This window comes from Aquila chrysaetos, chromosome 5 (genome assembly GCF_900496995.4).
Source record: "Aquila chrysaetos chrysaetos chromosome 5, bAquChr1.4, whole genome shotgun sequence".
NCBI classification, from domain to species: domain Eukaryota; kingdom Metazoa; phylum Chordata; class Aves; order Accipitriformes; family Accipitridae; genus Aquila; species Aquila chrysaetos.
In genome coordinates this window covers 33,719,912-33,737,194 of record NC_044008.1, presented here as the reverse complement: position 1 = coordinate 33,737,194, position 17,283 = coordinate 33,719,912, and the positions used below count along the sequence as shown (strand labels likewise).

Genomic DNA, 17,283 nt, shown 5'->3' with positions numbered 1-17,283 from the left:
CAAAAACTTCATTCTCCAGATGGAATATATGCCAAGGTGAAATACGCCTAATCCTGTTCCTGGGATGTTTCATGCCGTGTCTGTGTATGTGTGAATCTCATCAAGCAAATAAAACGTCCGACAGCAACAAACTAGAAAGGCCAAAGTCCTAATAAAATAGACAAGCAGTGGGATACCCACCTTCTGGGAACTTGGGCAAGTGATTTCATGTCTTAGCATTTTAATTTTAATTTCTACCTTTGCATGTCTTTCATACTGCAAATTCTTCAAGCAGTTCCTTTCCGATCTTTACAGTCTTACTTGTCTAAGGCACTCACATGCTACTGTGGAGTAAATAGTAACTAGAGCAATACGATGAGGAGGTAGTTTGAGTACGGTACATTTTTCCAGCAGACCACGGAAGATGGAGCAGAGAGGTCTCTAAGGAAGGTCTTGTCAATAGCCTGGTTCACTTCTCCAAAGAGATGGTGTTACGGATGCACAACTAACCAAATCCAACAGGTGTTAAAACTCAGATTTATTCTTCAGCAAAAGTTAGTTAGAAGTCCAGTAACATTTTATAAAACCACAGGCTCAACGATGTAAAGAGAATTAGTACTACACGGCCGACTTAAGAATCCCCAAGATTTAAAGTGATGGCTCAAAACGCGCGTATCACTCAACTAAAAGCTGAGGGCTCTCTCCCTCGAGGAGTTACCTCGGGCGGTGCCCCGACCCGAGGGGGAGTCCCGAACTGCAGACCCGCTGCTCCGAGGACGACTGCCAACGTGTCCTCCGGCGGGACCCCGTTTATACCCCTGTCGAATCTGACCTGTGGTCATTTAATCCTATCGGCTAGGAGGGCCACCTCGGTGTACCTGGCGCATCTCCACTGGCCAGTTCCAATTTCAGCCCGCGGCCTCCAGGGTTTCCTTCCCCTTCTCCCTGCCTGGAGAAGTTTTGTTTCCTGCTGGCAGGATGGGGGGGCGGGATGTACTGCCACAGATGGTGAATATTTTCGTGATGTAAAGTTGGAGCCATCAAAACACCAGGAGGGACATTTGGGCTATCCATGTTTATTCCTTCATGTGCCTTTTGCAAGGCACTAAAATACACCCAAATGAACTACATGCCTTTGAAGTCCAGTCAGACCAGTATTCCACTGTATTTTTGTAACACTCCTTAGAGCAACAGGGATATCTGTTCAGGTGCAGTGACCTAAAACAGCCATATAGCTCACATGGACCTGAGCTTGTACCTTTGGATAGCCCTGCATGAATTTCAAGAACCTGTTAGCACAGATCGATTGCTAACTAAGGACCTGTCACTGCGCTCTCTTATGTGATACAGGTATCGCCTGGGCTTGAAAACTGAAAAAAAACCTCCACTCTTTTAGGTGCAACAACACACATTTCCATGGAGGTTTCATTAAATACTACACACAAAACCTACCCGTAGTTGATAGGTTCATGTCGTGGTTTAAGCCCAGCTGCAACTAAGCCCCACCCAGCCACTCGCCCAGTCCCACTGGTGGGATGGGGAAGAGAATCAGAAGAAGAAAAGTGGAAAAAACACGTGGGATGAGTTAAAGACAGTTTAATAGGGAAAGCAAAAGCCGTGCACTCAAGCAAAGCAAACCAAGGAATCCATTCCCCACTGCCCACGGGCAGGCAGGAGTTCAGCCATCCCCAGGACAGCAGGGCTCCATCACGCCGAACGGGGACTGGGGAAGACAAACGCCATCGCTCCCAACGTCCTCCCTTCCTTCTCCTTCCCCCAGCTCTATCTGCTGAGCACGACGTCCTACGGGCTGGGATCTCCCTTGGGTCAGTCGGGGTCGGCTGTCCCGGCTGTGTCCCCCCCCAACCCCTTGTGCCCCCCCAGCCTCCTCGCTGGTGGGGTGGGGGGAGAAGCAGAAAAGCCCTTGGCTCTGGGTGAGCACTGCTCAGCGGTGACGGAAACATCCCTGGGTTATCAGCACTGCTTTCAGCACAAATCCAAAGCATAGCCCCATAGTGGCTACCATGAAGAAAATTAACTCTATCCCAGCCAAAACCAGCACAGTTCAACAAATAATTATATTGGCCCTTGTAAGCAGACTTGCTGTGAAAACGGAGCAGGAGGTTACTGTCGACTTCTGCCGCATCTGCTCTAGCTGCTTTTATATAAATAACAAACTCTTTACACCTTGGAATCAATATTCTTTTTTCTTTTTTTCTTTTTGAATGAATGATGCCTGAAGTCTCTCTAGGACCCCATAGGAAAGAGTTTGATCTCTGCCCCCTTCGGGATTATTTCTGAGGAGTAGCTTTGCTGTGGAGCTGGTGGGATTTGTGCAGGTCAGAAGTGATGGAAAGGGTGGAAAGAGAGTAAAGGCATGGCACACATGAAGGGAAAATGGCTATATTGTCTGCTCACAATTTAACTGTAACCTTGCAAAGATTTTGGAAAATGTTCCATTTTTGTATAGTTTCATGAAGCAAAAATAGAAATTTTTCTCTCTCCAGTAACCATGGAAACATAGAAACAATGATTACTGGAAATTATCTGTACTTGTGGGATTAGGTTTGTGTTATCGCTGGATGACACAGAAGTTAAGCCACACATGCATCCTCAGCAGCGTTACCTGGCAAGGCTGCCACAGCCGACAGGGAATGAACCTCACAAAGGTCCTCAAACATCTGGAGCAGCTGGAGCCACTGCAGTTCTGGAACATATTAACTCCAGCTGCTGTTGGCTCAAGCTATACCTGCTTTCAGCAAAGGATTTTATGAACAATTAAATACTGGGACTCTGACCATGTGAGAGTATGTGTTTCGTAGTCCAAAAGACTTAGTAGCCACCAGCACATCAACTCCCTTTATGTCCCCTTAAATCTCTCAAAGGAAAGGTCAGCAAGGCATGCAGTGTCTCAGAAGCAGTCACCATTGACATATATCTCTACTTAAAGGCAAGGAGAGTCCTTCAATACTTCTTTTAAAAGCTGTTTTTGAATAAGATAGTCTCTTATTACCTAGTTCCTTTGCCTTTGTCTTTCTATCCTTTAAAATTACACAGGCTCTTCAGATAAGCTACTGCTTTAAGACACAAATGTGGATTAAATGGTATTGATTTGTTTGATCTTTCTACATTCATCCTCTCCTTTACTGCTTAAACCTCCTGCTTTTCTGCAAAGCTGTCACTCTCCCTTTCACATTCCTTTAAGTAATCTGCCACCTTCCCAGACAAGAACTTGAATGGGCCCAGCTTTCTTCTGATTGCCTCTGCTCGACTTGCTGGGAGGGAAGGGCTCCTTAGTTGCACTAGTGTGCTGGTTTTGGCTGGGATAGAGTTAATTTTCTTCATGGTAGCCACTATGGGGCTGTGCTTTGGATTTGTGCTGAAAACAGTGTCGATAACCCAGGGATGTTTCCGTCACCGCTGAGCAGTGCTCACCCAGAGCCAAGGGCTTTTCTGCTTCTCCCCCCACCCCACCAGCGAGGAGGCTGGGGGGGCACAAGGGGTTGGGGGGGGACACAGCCGGGACAGCCGACCCCGACTGACCCAAGGGAGATCCCAGCCCGTAGGACGTCGTGCTCAGCAGACAGAGCTGGGGGAAGGAGAAGGAAGGGGGGACGTTGGGAGCGATGGCGTTTGTCTCCCCCAGTCCCCGTTCGGCGTGATGGAGCCCTGCTGTCCTGGGGATGGCTGAACTCCTGCCTGCCCATGGGCAGTGGGGAATGGATTCCTTGTTCTGCTTTGCTTGCGTGTGCAGCCTTTGCTTTACCTATTAAAATAACTTTTATCTCAATCCACGAGTTTTCTCACTTTTATTCTTCCGATTCTCTCCCCCATCCCACCAGGGGGAAGTGAGCGAGCAGCTGCATGGGGCTTAGTTCCAGCTGGGGTTAAACCACGACAACTAGGTAAACCTTAATTAAAGCAAAACAAACCCCTGACCAGCCTTGCCTTCACATTGCATGCAAGCATTGGTTTCTAATTTGTTTTTCCTTTTGGAGACCAGTTCTAACACTCTCGTGTGTGCAGACACACGAGGCCAGTAATGGAAAGCCAATATGCAAGGAAGTCCAAGAAGAAAGAAGGTTTTTTTCAGTTAATCTGAATGATTTTTCATTTAATAAAGATCACAATATGGTTGTATAGATTAATGACTCAGGCAATGCATAAGTTCAGCTATTCAATTTGTTTCCTACTGACCACTCCAAACAGGTTTTCCAAAAATGTAATAATCCATTCTATTAATGGGTGCTACTGGTTCTTCTAGATGAAATATAATAAAGTATGATTCTTTTATGAGTAATTTTAAACATTCACTCAGGGTAATTGATTACATGAGCCAAGGATTGCAAATTGAAGAGATAATTGACTTCTTCAATATGCAAATACAGTACCAGGCAATAAACAGATACCAGTTACATCAGTGTGAAATATAATTACAATTAACCTCAGCATCACAAAGAAACTGTCTTGATTTTCTTCAATGTTTGCATGCCATTTTCTGCTTTCAGTTACGCCCGTGTAGCATCTAGTGAGAGCTGGTGTGGATTCACTCCCCGAGGGCAGAGCGTACCTGACCCGAGCCATGCTCACGTCCTGATAGCTTTGGCTTCACACTGTGTCACTTGTCACGGTTTGCACATAGTCTGATCATTTCCACTTATTACTACTGGGAATCTCTTCTGGAGACTTCTACCAGTGGCAACATTTATACAGCGATATTGAGAAGGTTTTGGGACAAGTTGCTCTGGGAGGTTGTGCAGTCTCCATCCTTCGATATTTTCAAGACCTGCAAAGATAAGGCACTGAGCAACCTGGTTTGAGCTCAGAGCTGACCTGGATTTGTGCAAGAGCTTGGCTAGAAATCCCTTCCAGCCTGAATTATCCTATGAACCTACGAAAGTGGAGGTAAGGAGAGAGGAAAGGAAGAGCCTGAATGGAAACTGCAGAATGATTTTGAGGATGTTGAGAATCAAAGAGATTTAAATGGTGGGAAAAGGGAGGAAAGGATCCCATGGGAAAAAGAAACAATGAAAAAAATCAGTTGATAGCTGAGGAAATGTTCTGATCCATCTCAAACTGCCTCTCTGAAAGCTGGCAAAGAGGAGGGAGCAAACAAGCAGCCAGTATTGACTTTTTAGAAACAAATACTGCATTTCAATTTTGACTACTGTGACTCCATTCTGCTTTCTTTCTCATTTCCCTGACACTAGGTAGGATTTTCACCACAGCCAGCCACACCGACAGTACTTGTCTGTCTGAAGAGAAGAAAGGAGCCTGCTCTTTCTTAAAATCCCCAGCCTTGAAGCTATGCCAGGCAGGACACACCGGGGCTCTGTGCACGAGCAGGGTGAAAGTCCCTTTTCCCCAGGAACTGAAGAGCTAGGATGAAGGCAGACTTGAGGAAAACATCTATTACGTTCACGTGGCTCATGTCTCCTTTGAATGTAGCTGAAAGGAAAGCAGATTACTTGCAACAGGAGAGACAGGGCTCTGGTTGTTGTAAGGAAGTTACACAGAGTCATGCGTCTTCTCGAATAAATATATCGAGTCATAAAAAATAACTGTCTGTAAACACTCCCTTGTAGTGCTCCATGGAGGGACCTGGTTAGAAGGACCCAAAACCTTTCTGGATGTACCAGACAGTATTGCAATGAACCATGCTCACACTAGATCTGTCCCTAGCTTGTGACAGAGCCTTAGGAAAGGTACCTGTTGCTGCTTTGGCAGAATCTCCTTGGCTGGGCAGAGCCTGTGTACAGATGGTACTGCATCAATAACAGCAGTTATGGGCCTTCGGTGGGTGATTTGCAGTTTAGGTCACTAACAATAAAAATTTACTGGAAATAAAAACAGAAGAATGAAACAGACTTTAGGGGGGAAAAAAAAAAAAAGAAAAAAGGAAGAGAAGAAGGAATTCAACATGCAGAGAAGCGCTCCAGATGTCACAAAGCAGCATGAGACCCAGGTCTATAACATGCCTGCAGGAATCAGATAAGCCGCTCTTCTGCAGACCCCAATTGCTACACATCAAAGGAAAAACATGAGATGAGAAGTATCTCAGTGACTGTGCTGCTGCCGTAACGTGTATTTCTGAAAGGATTTGATGCTACTTCACTCCTTTTTGCAAGGCAGCTGGATTCATGCTTTTCCTCTCTCCAATAACAAGTTTGCTGTGGAGAGTACCAGCCTCCTGGGGTTTCTCCTACCTAAGTTTCTTCCCTACTTCCCATTCAGAAAACTACCCCCCCTTCCCCCAAACAGTGAAAAGCCGCTGACATCTCCTGTGCAGAGGAAGTGTTAGGAGGGAAATAAGATGGTGTTAAAACCCAGTCACCCAGAAGAGCTACTCACCCAGAAGCTATCTGGAAGCTGAGAACTGTGAGCATTTGGGAACAGGGACTCGCTGCTGCTGTTTGAATATCTGCAGGGGATGGAAAGGATTTCTAGTGATTTGCTGTCTCTCCATTTGTCCCCCCGTGCTCCTATGAAACAGGACTTCCATTTATATTGACTTGCCTCTGAAATGGTCACAGAAGCCATTCTGCATCACCTCAAGGCGGTGGAACCCACAGAGCAGACTTCGTCCTTTTGCCTGTCCTTGGTTGTCCTACTTGGAGTTTGTATATTAGGCATCGCAATGACATGCCCCATCACATTCAGGGAGCCCAGGCTCTCCACAGGACATTTTTGAGTGCACAGGGAAATGAGCAACCCCTTTGTCATTTGTGACTTAGAAAGGACGCACAGGAAAGAGACTGTATGGTAGAAGAGCTGGTCTGTCTGGTGTTTGCAGTGGCATTTCTGTTAATAAAGGGACAGCAACTGCTGGTTAATAAATACAGTTTGAACCTTCACACGTCACTGTCTGTAATCCCAAGCACAGGGTCACTCTAACATCTGATAGATCTGTGTTTTGTCTATATCCTGCGCCAGGCAGCTACAAGTGAATCAACTTTATGTTCTTATTCACAGTTTGGACTGTCTAATTTTTATGATTCTTGTAATCTGCTCAAAGTTTAAGCTGGTTACTTTTAAATGCAACCTAAAAAGCTGAAACACTCTGCTTGCAGGACCATAACTACTTCAACTTTATGGCCTGAGCTAAAAAGTCCTCCCCCACTGAGCCCCTCCTAGGAGGTTGTTAAAATTAAGGACAGCGTATTAAAAATCTGTTACATCTTTTACTAGTGAGTCATAACCTGTTCACTTGTGGGAAAATGAGCTTGCCCGTGTAGTAAGTATCTGAATTGCTGCCTTTCCAGTCTTTGAGAGGTGTCTGCTCTTTGTTTCCAGGAGGTTGTCACGACGGAGGCTATTCACCGCAGGAAAAGCGACAATTTAACACATACTATAATACAGTGCAGTAGCCCAGAGTATGATGATACTAGCTGGAGAGGACAGAAATCTTTTAAAACAGAACAAATTCACTTTTTGCATAAATTAGACAAAAACATAATTTGGGGAAGCAGATAGTGCAATTAAATATTATTTTTCAGTTTTATATTTTCTAGGCAATAGAAGTGGAGGCAGAGGAGATGAAGCAACCTGGAGTAAGTAACTCATGGGGCAACGTAGAATAGAGGGGGCAGTAGTAAATCATCTGCTTGAGAGACTCAGCAGTTTCCCCCAACAGAATCAGCTTATCTCTAGGCTCCTAACGCACATACACATCTCACACAGTTGGATTTCAGACATACATATATACTTTCATAAGCATGAATGTTATATTTAAGGTACTTTCTAAAAACATTCTTACCTTCTATTTGCTCCATGTCACGTCCATCTTGGCAAAGGTAATTGTTGAGGATGCTAAGGCAATTTATAGGCACGTGTGGGCTCATAAATCTTACATGCTTATCCTAGAGATGTCTCTTCTGTGTATGCTATTTTAGGCAGTATCTATCATCCATCACTGTGCAGTGTATCTATGGTAAAAAAAGAACTATTGTACCAAATCTGATCTCTGACAAAGGAGACACAGGCCAGCCCTGTAGTGATAGCAGCTGCTAGATGGTTTATTATAGAGGGCAGAATGGAGACTTGTGCAGTGTGTGAAAAAATTGACGCTTCCTCAAGTTTCTTCCCTTCTACGGATTCTTCAACTTCTTCAGGAAAAGAAAAAAATACTAAAGAATTTGCGTAATAGGCTTTCAGGAAAAGGTCAACCATGCACATCAAGGTCCCAGTGATGGGTACTAGACTAGAAAGCATTTCAGAGTGTTCTGAGTTAGTGAAGCATTTCACAATATTAATAATGAACAACAGTTGAAAACAATGAATGTGCTTGGAGGAGTAATATTTCCATTTCGGGTAACCAATTTTAGGCCTTCTACGTAGCCACCCAGTCTCCCATAGACCCTTCTACAGTCCACAGAGGAAGACAAGTTGCTTCAGGAGAAGACCGAGGATAACTCTGCATTAGTAGCTCAGCTCAGGGATGCAGTTTAGACTGTGCCCAATTACACGGTCTCCGCACATGACCGAGATTTGTCCGAAACGTACTCCAGCCACTCTCATGCATTCAGTCTACGAGGACCAGACAAGAGCTAAACTGAAGTAAACCCCTGAAATGCACAAACTGCGGGTACTGGGTCTTCAGCACCAACTGTTTTGCTCCACAAACCCATTCCTGCTGAGTTGCGCTACTTAACTAAGGCAGAGATAAATGACTAAGGTACCGAATCACCTTTAGGGTGTTCGGCTCCCAAGTCTCTGCCTGCTTCAGAAGGAGCTTAGGGCAAGCCTAGCCACCTAACTCAGGCTGCTCAGCACTGGAAGTGGAGAGTGGAAAGACTCCTCTCTTCTCCCAGCTGTGCCTGTGTTTACAAATGAGACTCCCACACAACCGAGGAGCCCTTCCTCCTTTAATTAAATTGATGAGTTGACCATGGTGAGTGGCTACACTGAATCTTTTAACTTCTTCTGAATTCACGATATAAGCAGTCTCTCTGCTTGACCATTAATTTAAATACTCATGCAAAATCTAGGATTACTTGATGCTTTTCTCTCTTTCATGCAGGCTTATAATGACTTTAAAAGCATTAACTCAATGTGAGGTCACAGAATTATTTTAGCTGCGGATCAGTTGCTTAATAACAGTTTTCTCAGAGTCGTGTAATCATGCAGGCTGTAAGGCTCAAGTAATTCTTTCATTTTCTGCCTACATATTAATGGCTTGAACCACTCCTATGCACAAAAAGGAGAAATGAGTTTTCAGTACTTGGGTTTACAGTGTCCAAAACATACAGAGAAGCATGTATCTGCAAAATTAACCAGCTATTTCTGTAACTACTCAAGAAATCAAATGCTATTTGAAAGTCAATCATCAATATAGTCACCTCTCATATAGTACAAGCAGGATCTCACAGCATTTTACCATTAGTAATTAATAGCTTGTCTTTGACTGTATCTTAAGTCAATTAAATAAGTTTATAGACTGCAGTGGGCAAAGGCTAATAGATTTATTTTTAGTCATAATTTTTAATGGATAAAAATTTAGTACGATTATAAAGTGAACTTTCTCCTGATTAAATATTAAGTGTTCCATACGCAAAATATTTGATTTTGACATTACTGTGATACTGCCTGCCTTTCTTAGTGTCAGAAATATTTATGATTTTACGAAGGACAATGCACAGGTAAAATGTTTTAAAAAATTGCAAAACTAACAGAATATGTTCCTGCCTCATAATAAACAATTGTTGAATGATGTTTATTAAAATTGGCTCTCAAGTGACAGTTAATAAATGCATAGTTCTATTATGCATGCTAAATTCAACATTCCGAAAACTTAAAAGCAGATAGATCAAAACAACGGAGATAAAAAAGTCACAAAGACAAAATACAGCAACACCAGTAAATGACAGGGAAATAATTCAGACTTAAAAATGACTTCTTATTTAGTAACTTGTAACAACAATTTATAGAGCTAAATCAGAGGCAAATCAGAGTCTTTCTGATGTTTTAGATATGCAGTTTCTCTAGTGCATGTAGTTTGATCAGACAGCAGAGGAATTCATATTACAAAGTCCCCTTCAAAAAAGCAAAAAACCCAGTTTCTCTACGTTTCTGCTTCCAGGTTACACTTATTCATGGATAATGAATGAAGGGGTAAAAAAGGGTACAATAAAATTCAATTATTAATCTATTTTAATTAAAACCCCTAAACCTTTCTTCAGTATTTGGAGAAGTTAGTCTGTCTATATGTGGTGTGTTTCTATGTATATTTCACGTATGCCCAGACCGTATCTGCACTGAACCGCACGAACACTGGATTTAATGGGCTTTGTGTCCTTTACCGTAATCACTCCATTGGCTCTTTGATGTTGCATAGGTTTGGCGTGATGATGGAAAGAGTTGCTTTGACCATGTATTTTCACCTCTGTTTCTAAAAGGTGAAGGGCAAAACTTTTAATCAAGGAGCAGTTTATCTTTAATTAGGAAAAATATAATTAGGCATTATCACCTAATTGCTATTACTGATGGAGAAAGTCATATTTTCACAAGTAGTGACCCATGCTGTATTATCACTCCACTGTTTACTGCATAATGAATCTGTATTTGTGTTTGGCAGCTAGCCAGCAAAAATTAAAAGGTAATCAACATGCTTCTCTGCAGTCCGGTCATCAAAGTCATTGGCTTCACAGATCAGTAAATAACAAAGTCAAGTTGTGATGTCCTAACAGAAACCCTTCTTTAGGAATAACTATATTTATCTCCTCTGTCAAGACATCAAATGATACTTGAAATAACCATATACAAAAAGCTTTGCAAAATAGATTAGAAGAACTGTGCTATACATCTGGTGTTGAGTTAAAAAACAGTTTAATGTCTCAAGGCACCACCACGGTAGAATTTTATACCTGCAAGTAATCATCTAATACACTATTATACAGTTAAGGTAATGTATTAATAAATAGCTTGTGCAATTTTGGGAAGCAATCTATAAAGGAATGTTAGATATACAGTAGGCACATACTATAATACAAATAAAAAACAGAATTCCTAGAAAAAGCATGCTGAGCACCTTTTGGTATAGGTTGAGTTTCTTATTCTAAACACTATGTAAATCTTAACTTACAAAAGGTAAAACTGAAATCTTATAGTAACTGCTTATTTAAACTGATTTTCCTGGGTATTTGCCTCTATGTCACAGGATTACTCTTAGGGACAGAGGACTCTGGTACTGGCTGTAAAGGGCTATCTTGTTCATTCAGTTGTGCATTCAAGTTTTCAGAAGTTAGGAGAGAAGAATTAAAAACTATTTCACTTAAGTCTGATTTTATGGATACGAGATGTGGCTCTTGAAAACTTAATGGTTCTTCTACTAACACCTGTGTATTTTCTCGTGTCATTCCCATATCTGATGGTGACTTTCGTTTCATTCTTGTGTATGATTTGTCTAAATTCTCCATGCCTTGGTCAGTTTTCTGAAATCGCCCAAAGAACCAGATGAAGAAACCGAACAAAGCAAAAGCCAACAAACTTGGAATAAAAGCCAGGCATTTGACATCAAGGCTAGAGCCTGTGAATCTGCTGTGCAAGAACATGTCTCCTTCAGCATAGGTCCGGTTGGTCAACGGGTTAGTGTTATTGGATCTCCACTCCCAAGATAACTTAGTTCTGTTAAGGTCTTTCAAGCTTTCCGAGTCCTTCACTGTGTAGATCTTCTGTCCAGGACCAATATATTGACCATATTCATGAGGTTTGTAAAATATTTGGTTCTTCCACATATTCAGATCCAAGATTAAAACAAGAAAGATAATTCCATAGTTAAACCATTTGCCTGTTTGGAAAAAGAAAGTTCTGTCATCTGAAATATCCTTTTTAGAAGCAGTACAAATGCAGCCATACGTAAAAGCTACTCAGAGAAAAAAAAATCCTTTTTTTACTAACCTGTAAAGCAAAGTTGTAGTAAGATTTCCACCATAGTCAGATTTATGCTGAATATCCCCTAATATTTCACAATTAGGTCTGGCCTCATAATAAAATAATTTTGTAACACAAGCACAGCAGTATATCAATTGAATTCACACTGCAGTTTGTAGGTGACCTGTTGATTAGACCACTAGGTGATGTGGTATAGATCAATAAACCTAAAAAAGCATTAATTCCAGGGCTTAAAAAATATTCACATGGAGATCTTCCATGAAAAGGCCATATTTGATAGAACTGTTTATATGCCAGGAATGACTGAAGTGACTGAAGTTTTGGGGGTTGGTAATTATGTAAATGTTAAGAGTATATACATATATTGTTTGATATACCAACCCTGGTGCACAGACTTATTCAGGTGGAGGCAACTGGGTAAACTGTGATTTAGAGATATTACACCCTCGAGAAATAGCAAGGGCTGATTGTAGTCTTGGGAGGCTAGTCAGCTTAGCTTTTCCTATACTCCGTGTAGTGAGAAACTCCTCCAAGGAGTGACTCATAGTGTAACATTAAGCTCCTGCAATACTGGAGGAGGAAACCTTTCTCCTTTTATTATTTAAAATTGCTCTTTTGCATGCTTCCTCCAGGCATCCAAAAGGCGTTAAAGATAAGTTTATGCAATTGCAAAGTTGGCTCTGCTTTGAGTAGGGTGTTGGAACAGATGAACTCCAGTTGTCCCTTCTAACCTAAATTATTCTATCAATACACAAAAGAAATTATACTATTGTCATAGTCAAAGCATCTCTTACATTCTAGCCGAACATATGTTAAAATCTCACCTGTGCCTTGATGACCCATCAAATCTACATGTCAGCATTATGTGAAAGGACATTCATGGAGGAATGTTCCTGCTGGTGATGAACGATATTGGTCCATACTGGAATCATATTTAAGTATGTTTCAAGTGAAAAAGAAAATGAATGTATCAGAGTATTATCAAATTATTTATGCCACTGGCTTGTAAAGAATAAATGGATTCCAGTTCCTGAAAGTCTGTGTGTTCAAATTGTATGACCAGAATGCTCCAGGAGGGTAAGGAGGGTAACCCCTTGTATTGCAACAATTGTGTTTAATTGTCCTCTTCAGTCTAGATTATACTTAGACTGAAGATGAACAAGAATGTTCATTCTCTTGTGTTATTGTCACTATCCAGAAATCAAACTGCACTGAAGAGACCTTGCAGCCAATCCTGTTCACATAATTCCTGAATAACTCCTCTATCTTTTTTTCTGGGTTTTCATCAATATTATAATTGACCTGTTAAAGCAAATTAAGCTTTTAGAAGATTATCACCACATTTTATAATATTTAAGCTTCTTAAAACAACACCAAGACACTGAAAATGATGTTAAAATATGAAATACAATAAAAAACAATAGCTTGATGCTGTTTCCTGCAGATTCTTGCCCTGTATTTCATGTGCTTCTCTCCATCAGAATAACCCTAGCTTCCCCATCACGTATGACCTTTCAACAGACAGAGACAGAATATATCTTGCATAGTGCGTGCTGACGGGCTGGCTGGGACACACATACTCACTGATCAATTGGCTGCTGTCAAATAGAACATAATGGCTGACTTCTCCCTGCCTTTTCCTCAGCTGGGCACTAACTTAGATGATTCTCCTTTACCTAACCACCATTTTTTAGGACACAATGATAATGTCACTATGTTTTGGATTCCCACCCTCTGAAAAATGTTTTTGAAACTGGCCATGGGTTCAAAAGTTATTTGATGCTGAGTGTTGGATAGAGTGAGACCAACCCACACAGAGAACATGGTCACATAATTCTCATTTCCTTAGGAAAATAGGCTAAATACAAATTACAATGAAACAAATATTAGAACCGTTATCTGTTTATCTACGTCCAGTTTGAAAGAAAACATGATTTACTGTACTCTGAACTTCCTTTCTCTTTTATGGTTGTTCCCTTGGACACTTTTTGAGACAATAATTTGTCATCAAATATTACTCTGTGTTTCAACCAGAAAGCAACCCCTTGCTGCATTGTCCCAAAGTTAATTCTTTAAGTCATATTCTTTTCCCAGGAAAATGCATCATAAGCCCATCCAAAAAAACCTTCCACTTCTTTTGTTATTCACTTCATCAAAATATTATCTGTGGTACTTTGTGTTTCTGCAGAGGCAAGATAGGTGACTTTCCAGAGGGATCTCCCAGACCCTAGGGATGGTAGGAAGGGGAAAAACTCATGTAGGACTGGTATTTCTCTTTCCCTTCAGCTAGACACAGAAAGACTGAAGGTGTGTAGGGCGAAAACAGACAATTGGAAGATCAAAATACGAAGCATAATGAAATGGGGACATTTTTGAGACAGCCTTTATAAAGGCCGAAATACACTCTTATGGTTTTCCGGATTATAGGTTTCAGGTATGACTGACAAAGGAAACTTAGACATTGCGATGCTGAGCCACAACCTGCCTCCTCTTTAGGCATGATGGCACCCAGCAGATATCACATCAATCACCTCTGTGACCACATAGTCCTAAATGGAACATATGTAGAGCAAGCCACCTAAGGAGTAAGACTGGAGATGGCAGCCTGCTCCTGGTGAAGAAATTGACTCAGAAGCTAGCAGAAAACACAAAAAATGCTGAATAGAGGTAGACAGGTGCTTGATCTTAGGCTTCATGTAGCATCTATCCTACCCTGTGGTTTCATAATTGTGAATCTCTTCTAAGATGGATCTATCTAAAAAAGGCTCCACCCCTCTTATGTTAAGAATTTGAGTGCTCACCTGATCTAAGAGAGATACATTTCAATTATTCCTGTTTCATGAAAAGCATGAACTTGAAACTCCTTCACTCAGCTCCCAGACAGAGTTAGGCAGGCAGGAGCACAGTGTGGACGATAAAGGGTGCTTAGACAAACAGCTTAGATGCAGACATCCCAGTTAACCAAGATGAATCGCAACCTATATGTCTAAGTGGCAGCTTGTTGCCTGAGACCTGCCTCTGTTCTATACTGGATCTTCTCACAACTCCTTAAATTTCTCATTTCTAGACAATTTTTCCATCCTCTGTATCACTGTCATGCTTGATGAGCTCTACGATTTTTCCTTCTCTTTTGAAAACTGTTGTCACCACAACCAAACACTGTATTTGAGTAACAGTCTCACCATAACAATATATGAACACAATGACATCTTCCTACTCCTACTCAGTATTCCCTGTAGCCAAGGGCTGCGTTAATCTCCCTAGACACAAAATGACTGGGAGTTAGTGCTGTCTTGGCTACTTACAGAAAGTATTTGCCTCTTTTCAGAATACAGTGTCCTCTGCTGTCTATCCCTCTTCCAAGACATGTACTTTACTGCTGTACTGGCAGGTGTGATAGCCAAATAAGTCCAGTTTACCAAGCAATCCTTCTAGATCACTGATGAATGTGTTGAAGCAAACTGAACCAAGAGATTTGACAGCCTCCACTCACAAACATCTATTTGATGATAATTCCCCATGACAAGTAATTTTTGAGACTTATTATACTGACCAACCTTAAACATTATACATGTGTATAATCTATGTACATGAAATGATTGTCTACCACAACTTCATTTTAGCATAATGTTTTTTATAGCAAATTTTAAGTTATATATCAAGCTTATATAGGAAATAAGCTCAGTAAATTTGAAGTCACTCCTGACCTCTCACCTTGTGCATAAACAAGCTCAAGTTTATGGGGTCAGAACAAATACATTATGAAGCTATAGATATTAATTTTCCTTAAAAACATATTTATAGTTTCTTGTACAGTTATAAGTTCTTCAACTTTCATTCCAGATGAAGAGTGGTAAAGGCAAATGGAGCCCCATGCTATGAAATGATTTAATTTGCCTCTTAACCAATTTCTGTAGGATCAGTACCACTATTGCTCGAGGGTTGGCTCTACTCCAGTGAGATCTGTGTGGCCAAGAACACAGGCATATACCTGGCACTATTTAGCCCTTCTTGGAGCAGGTGGATTTTTCACAGAGACAATTTGAAATGGAAGGATGTAGTAAGATCAGCTCTCAAGACTGGAAGGCTAGTCAATCATTTCAGCAAACTGCAAAGAATTATACCAAGACTCTTCAATGAAGTTACAATGAAGAAAATCAGGTGGTAAAATAGGCTGTGTCATTCAGCCACGTACTACCTAAAAAAAGGCCTGGTTAATAACTGGCTTTCACAGCGCTGATGTCCTTACGTGCTACACATGATGTTTAGACAGTCAGGAATCTGGTTTGGTTTATTTGGAAATGTGGTGCAATATTGAAATTTGGTGTGATAATGATCCCAAAAAAGAAAAATTTGAGGTATGTAGCTAGCCAAGAGCCTGCACTGGGTGTCCTTGTGAGGCTGTGATGCAAACGTGAAACCTTTTTCTAGGCATCGTGCCTACAACCACTATTTGGGGATGAAAACTCAATTCCTATTTTCTGAGAAAGTGTGGCTGTTGAGGACGATTGTACCTTCATGGCTAGGGCACTCGCCAGAAGCGAAGCCTTGACCCTAGAACAACCTCCGCTTATGGCGGTTTGGACCTGCATCGTAGGTCCATGCTCTGAACACCAGCCTGTATGGGGCTCTGCTTAGAAACACTCTCCCCTCCCTGCGGAAGCTGAACTGTGCTCTGCGCGTGAACGCCAGGGGCCTTCTCATGGTGAAAGAGGTATGGATTTTTCTTTTTCCTTTTTCCAGAAAGGTACCTATTTTCACCAGCTGAACAGGATGTTTGGGCAGTGGTCATTTCTAAAGAGGCTGATAAGTTCTATGAGAGGTTCAGCAACCAGTCCACAATCCCACGTGCAACTGATTTACTGGGCAACTGAGGCAGATCCCACAGGTCCAAATATTCCAAACCAGCTACTGATTCTGGAGCATTTTTAGTTTTGTATGTCCAGTCTGTAACAGAACAGTCACGTCCTAGAAAAGAGATCTCGTGTAGAAGCCAGTCCTCAGCATCCCTCCTGAGGTCAAGAGGAAACGTGAAAATTCCACTTATTAAGGCTAGACTTAAGCGGCCTCATGCTGTGGAACCGCAGCCAGAGGCTAGTGTAGGAAACGTTGACTTTAGACTCTCATCTCAATCACAATTTTTGCCTAAAAACATTCAGACACCTCTGTAAAACATTCAGGTATCTTCAAAATGTTCTTCCTATCTTGTCACGTTAGTGTTATTAGCTAGATACATGCATACAGACCACTCACAGCTGAACTAAGCCACAAATCCTCTGAGGTTTTTTCACATCTGTGTGCACGGACAGCTTTGTTTTTACCTCTAACCTTTCTATTTTTGCCCATGGGCTCCCTCAGGCTTCTCTGTGTAGCTGATGCTTGGCCTGAATCTAGACACACTTTTAACTCTGCAAG

The 17,283-nt window shown here is 41.6% G+C and overlaps 1 protein-coding gene across 5 annotated transcripts in view; it reads right to left on the bottom strand.

Moving 5' to 3' along the window:
* Positions 1-9,426: 9,426 nt before the first annotated feature.
* The window catches only part of TMEM117 (transmembrane protein 117), a 238,258-nt gene continuing 230,401 nt past the window's right edge, over positions 9,427-17,283 (bottom strand). For all 5 annotated transcript variants that reach the window (XM_030013218.2, XM_030013219.2, XM_030013221.2 and 2 more), the window contains one exon: positions 9,427-11,764. In XM_030013218.2, coding sequence (XP_029869078.1) covers positions 11,124-11,764 — 641 coding nt within the window. In that variant the 3' untranslated portion in view covers positions 9,427-11,123. The remainder of the gene's footprint in view (positions 11,765-17,283) is intronic.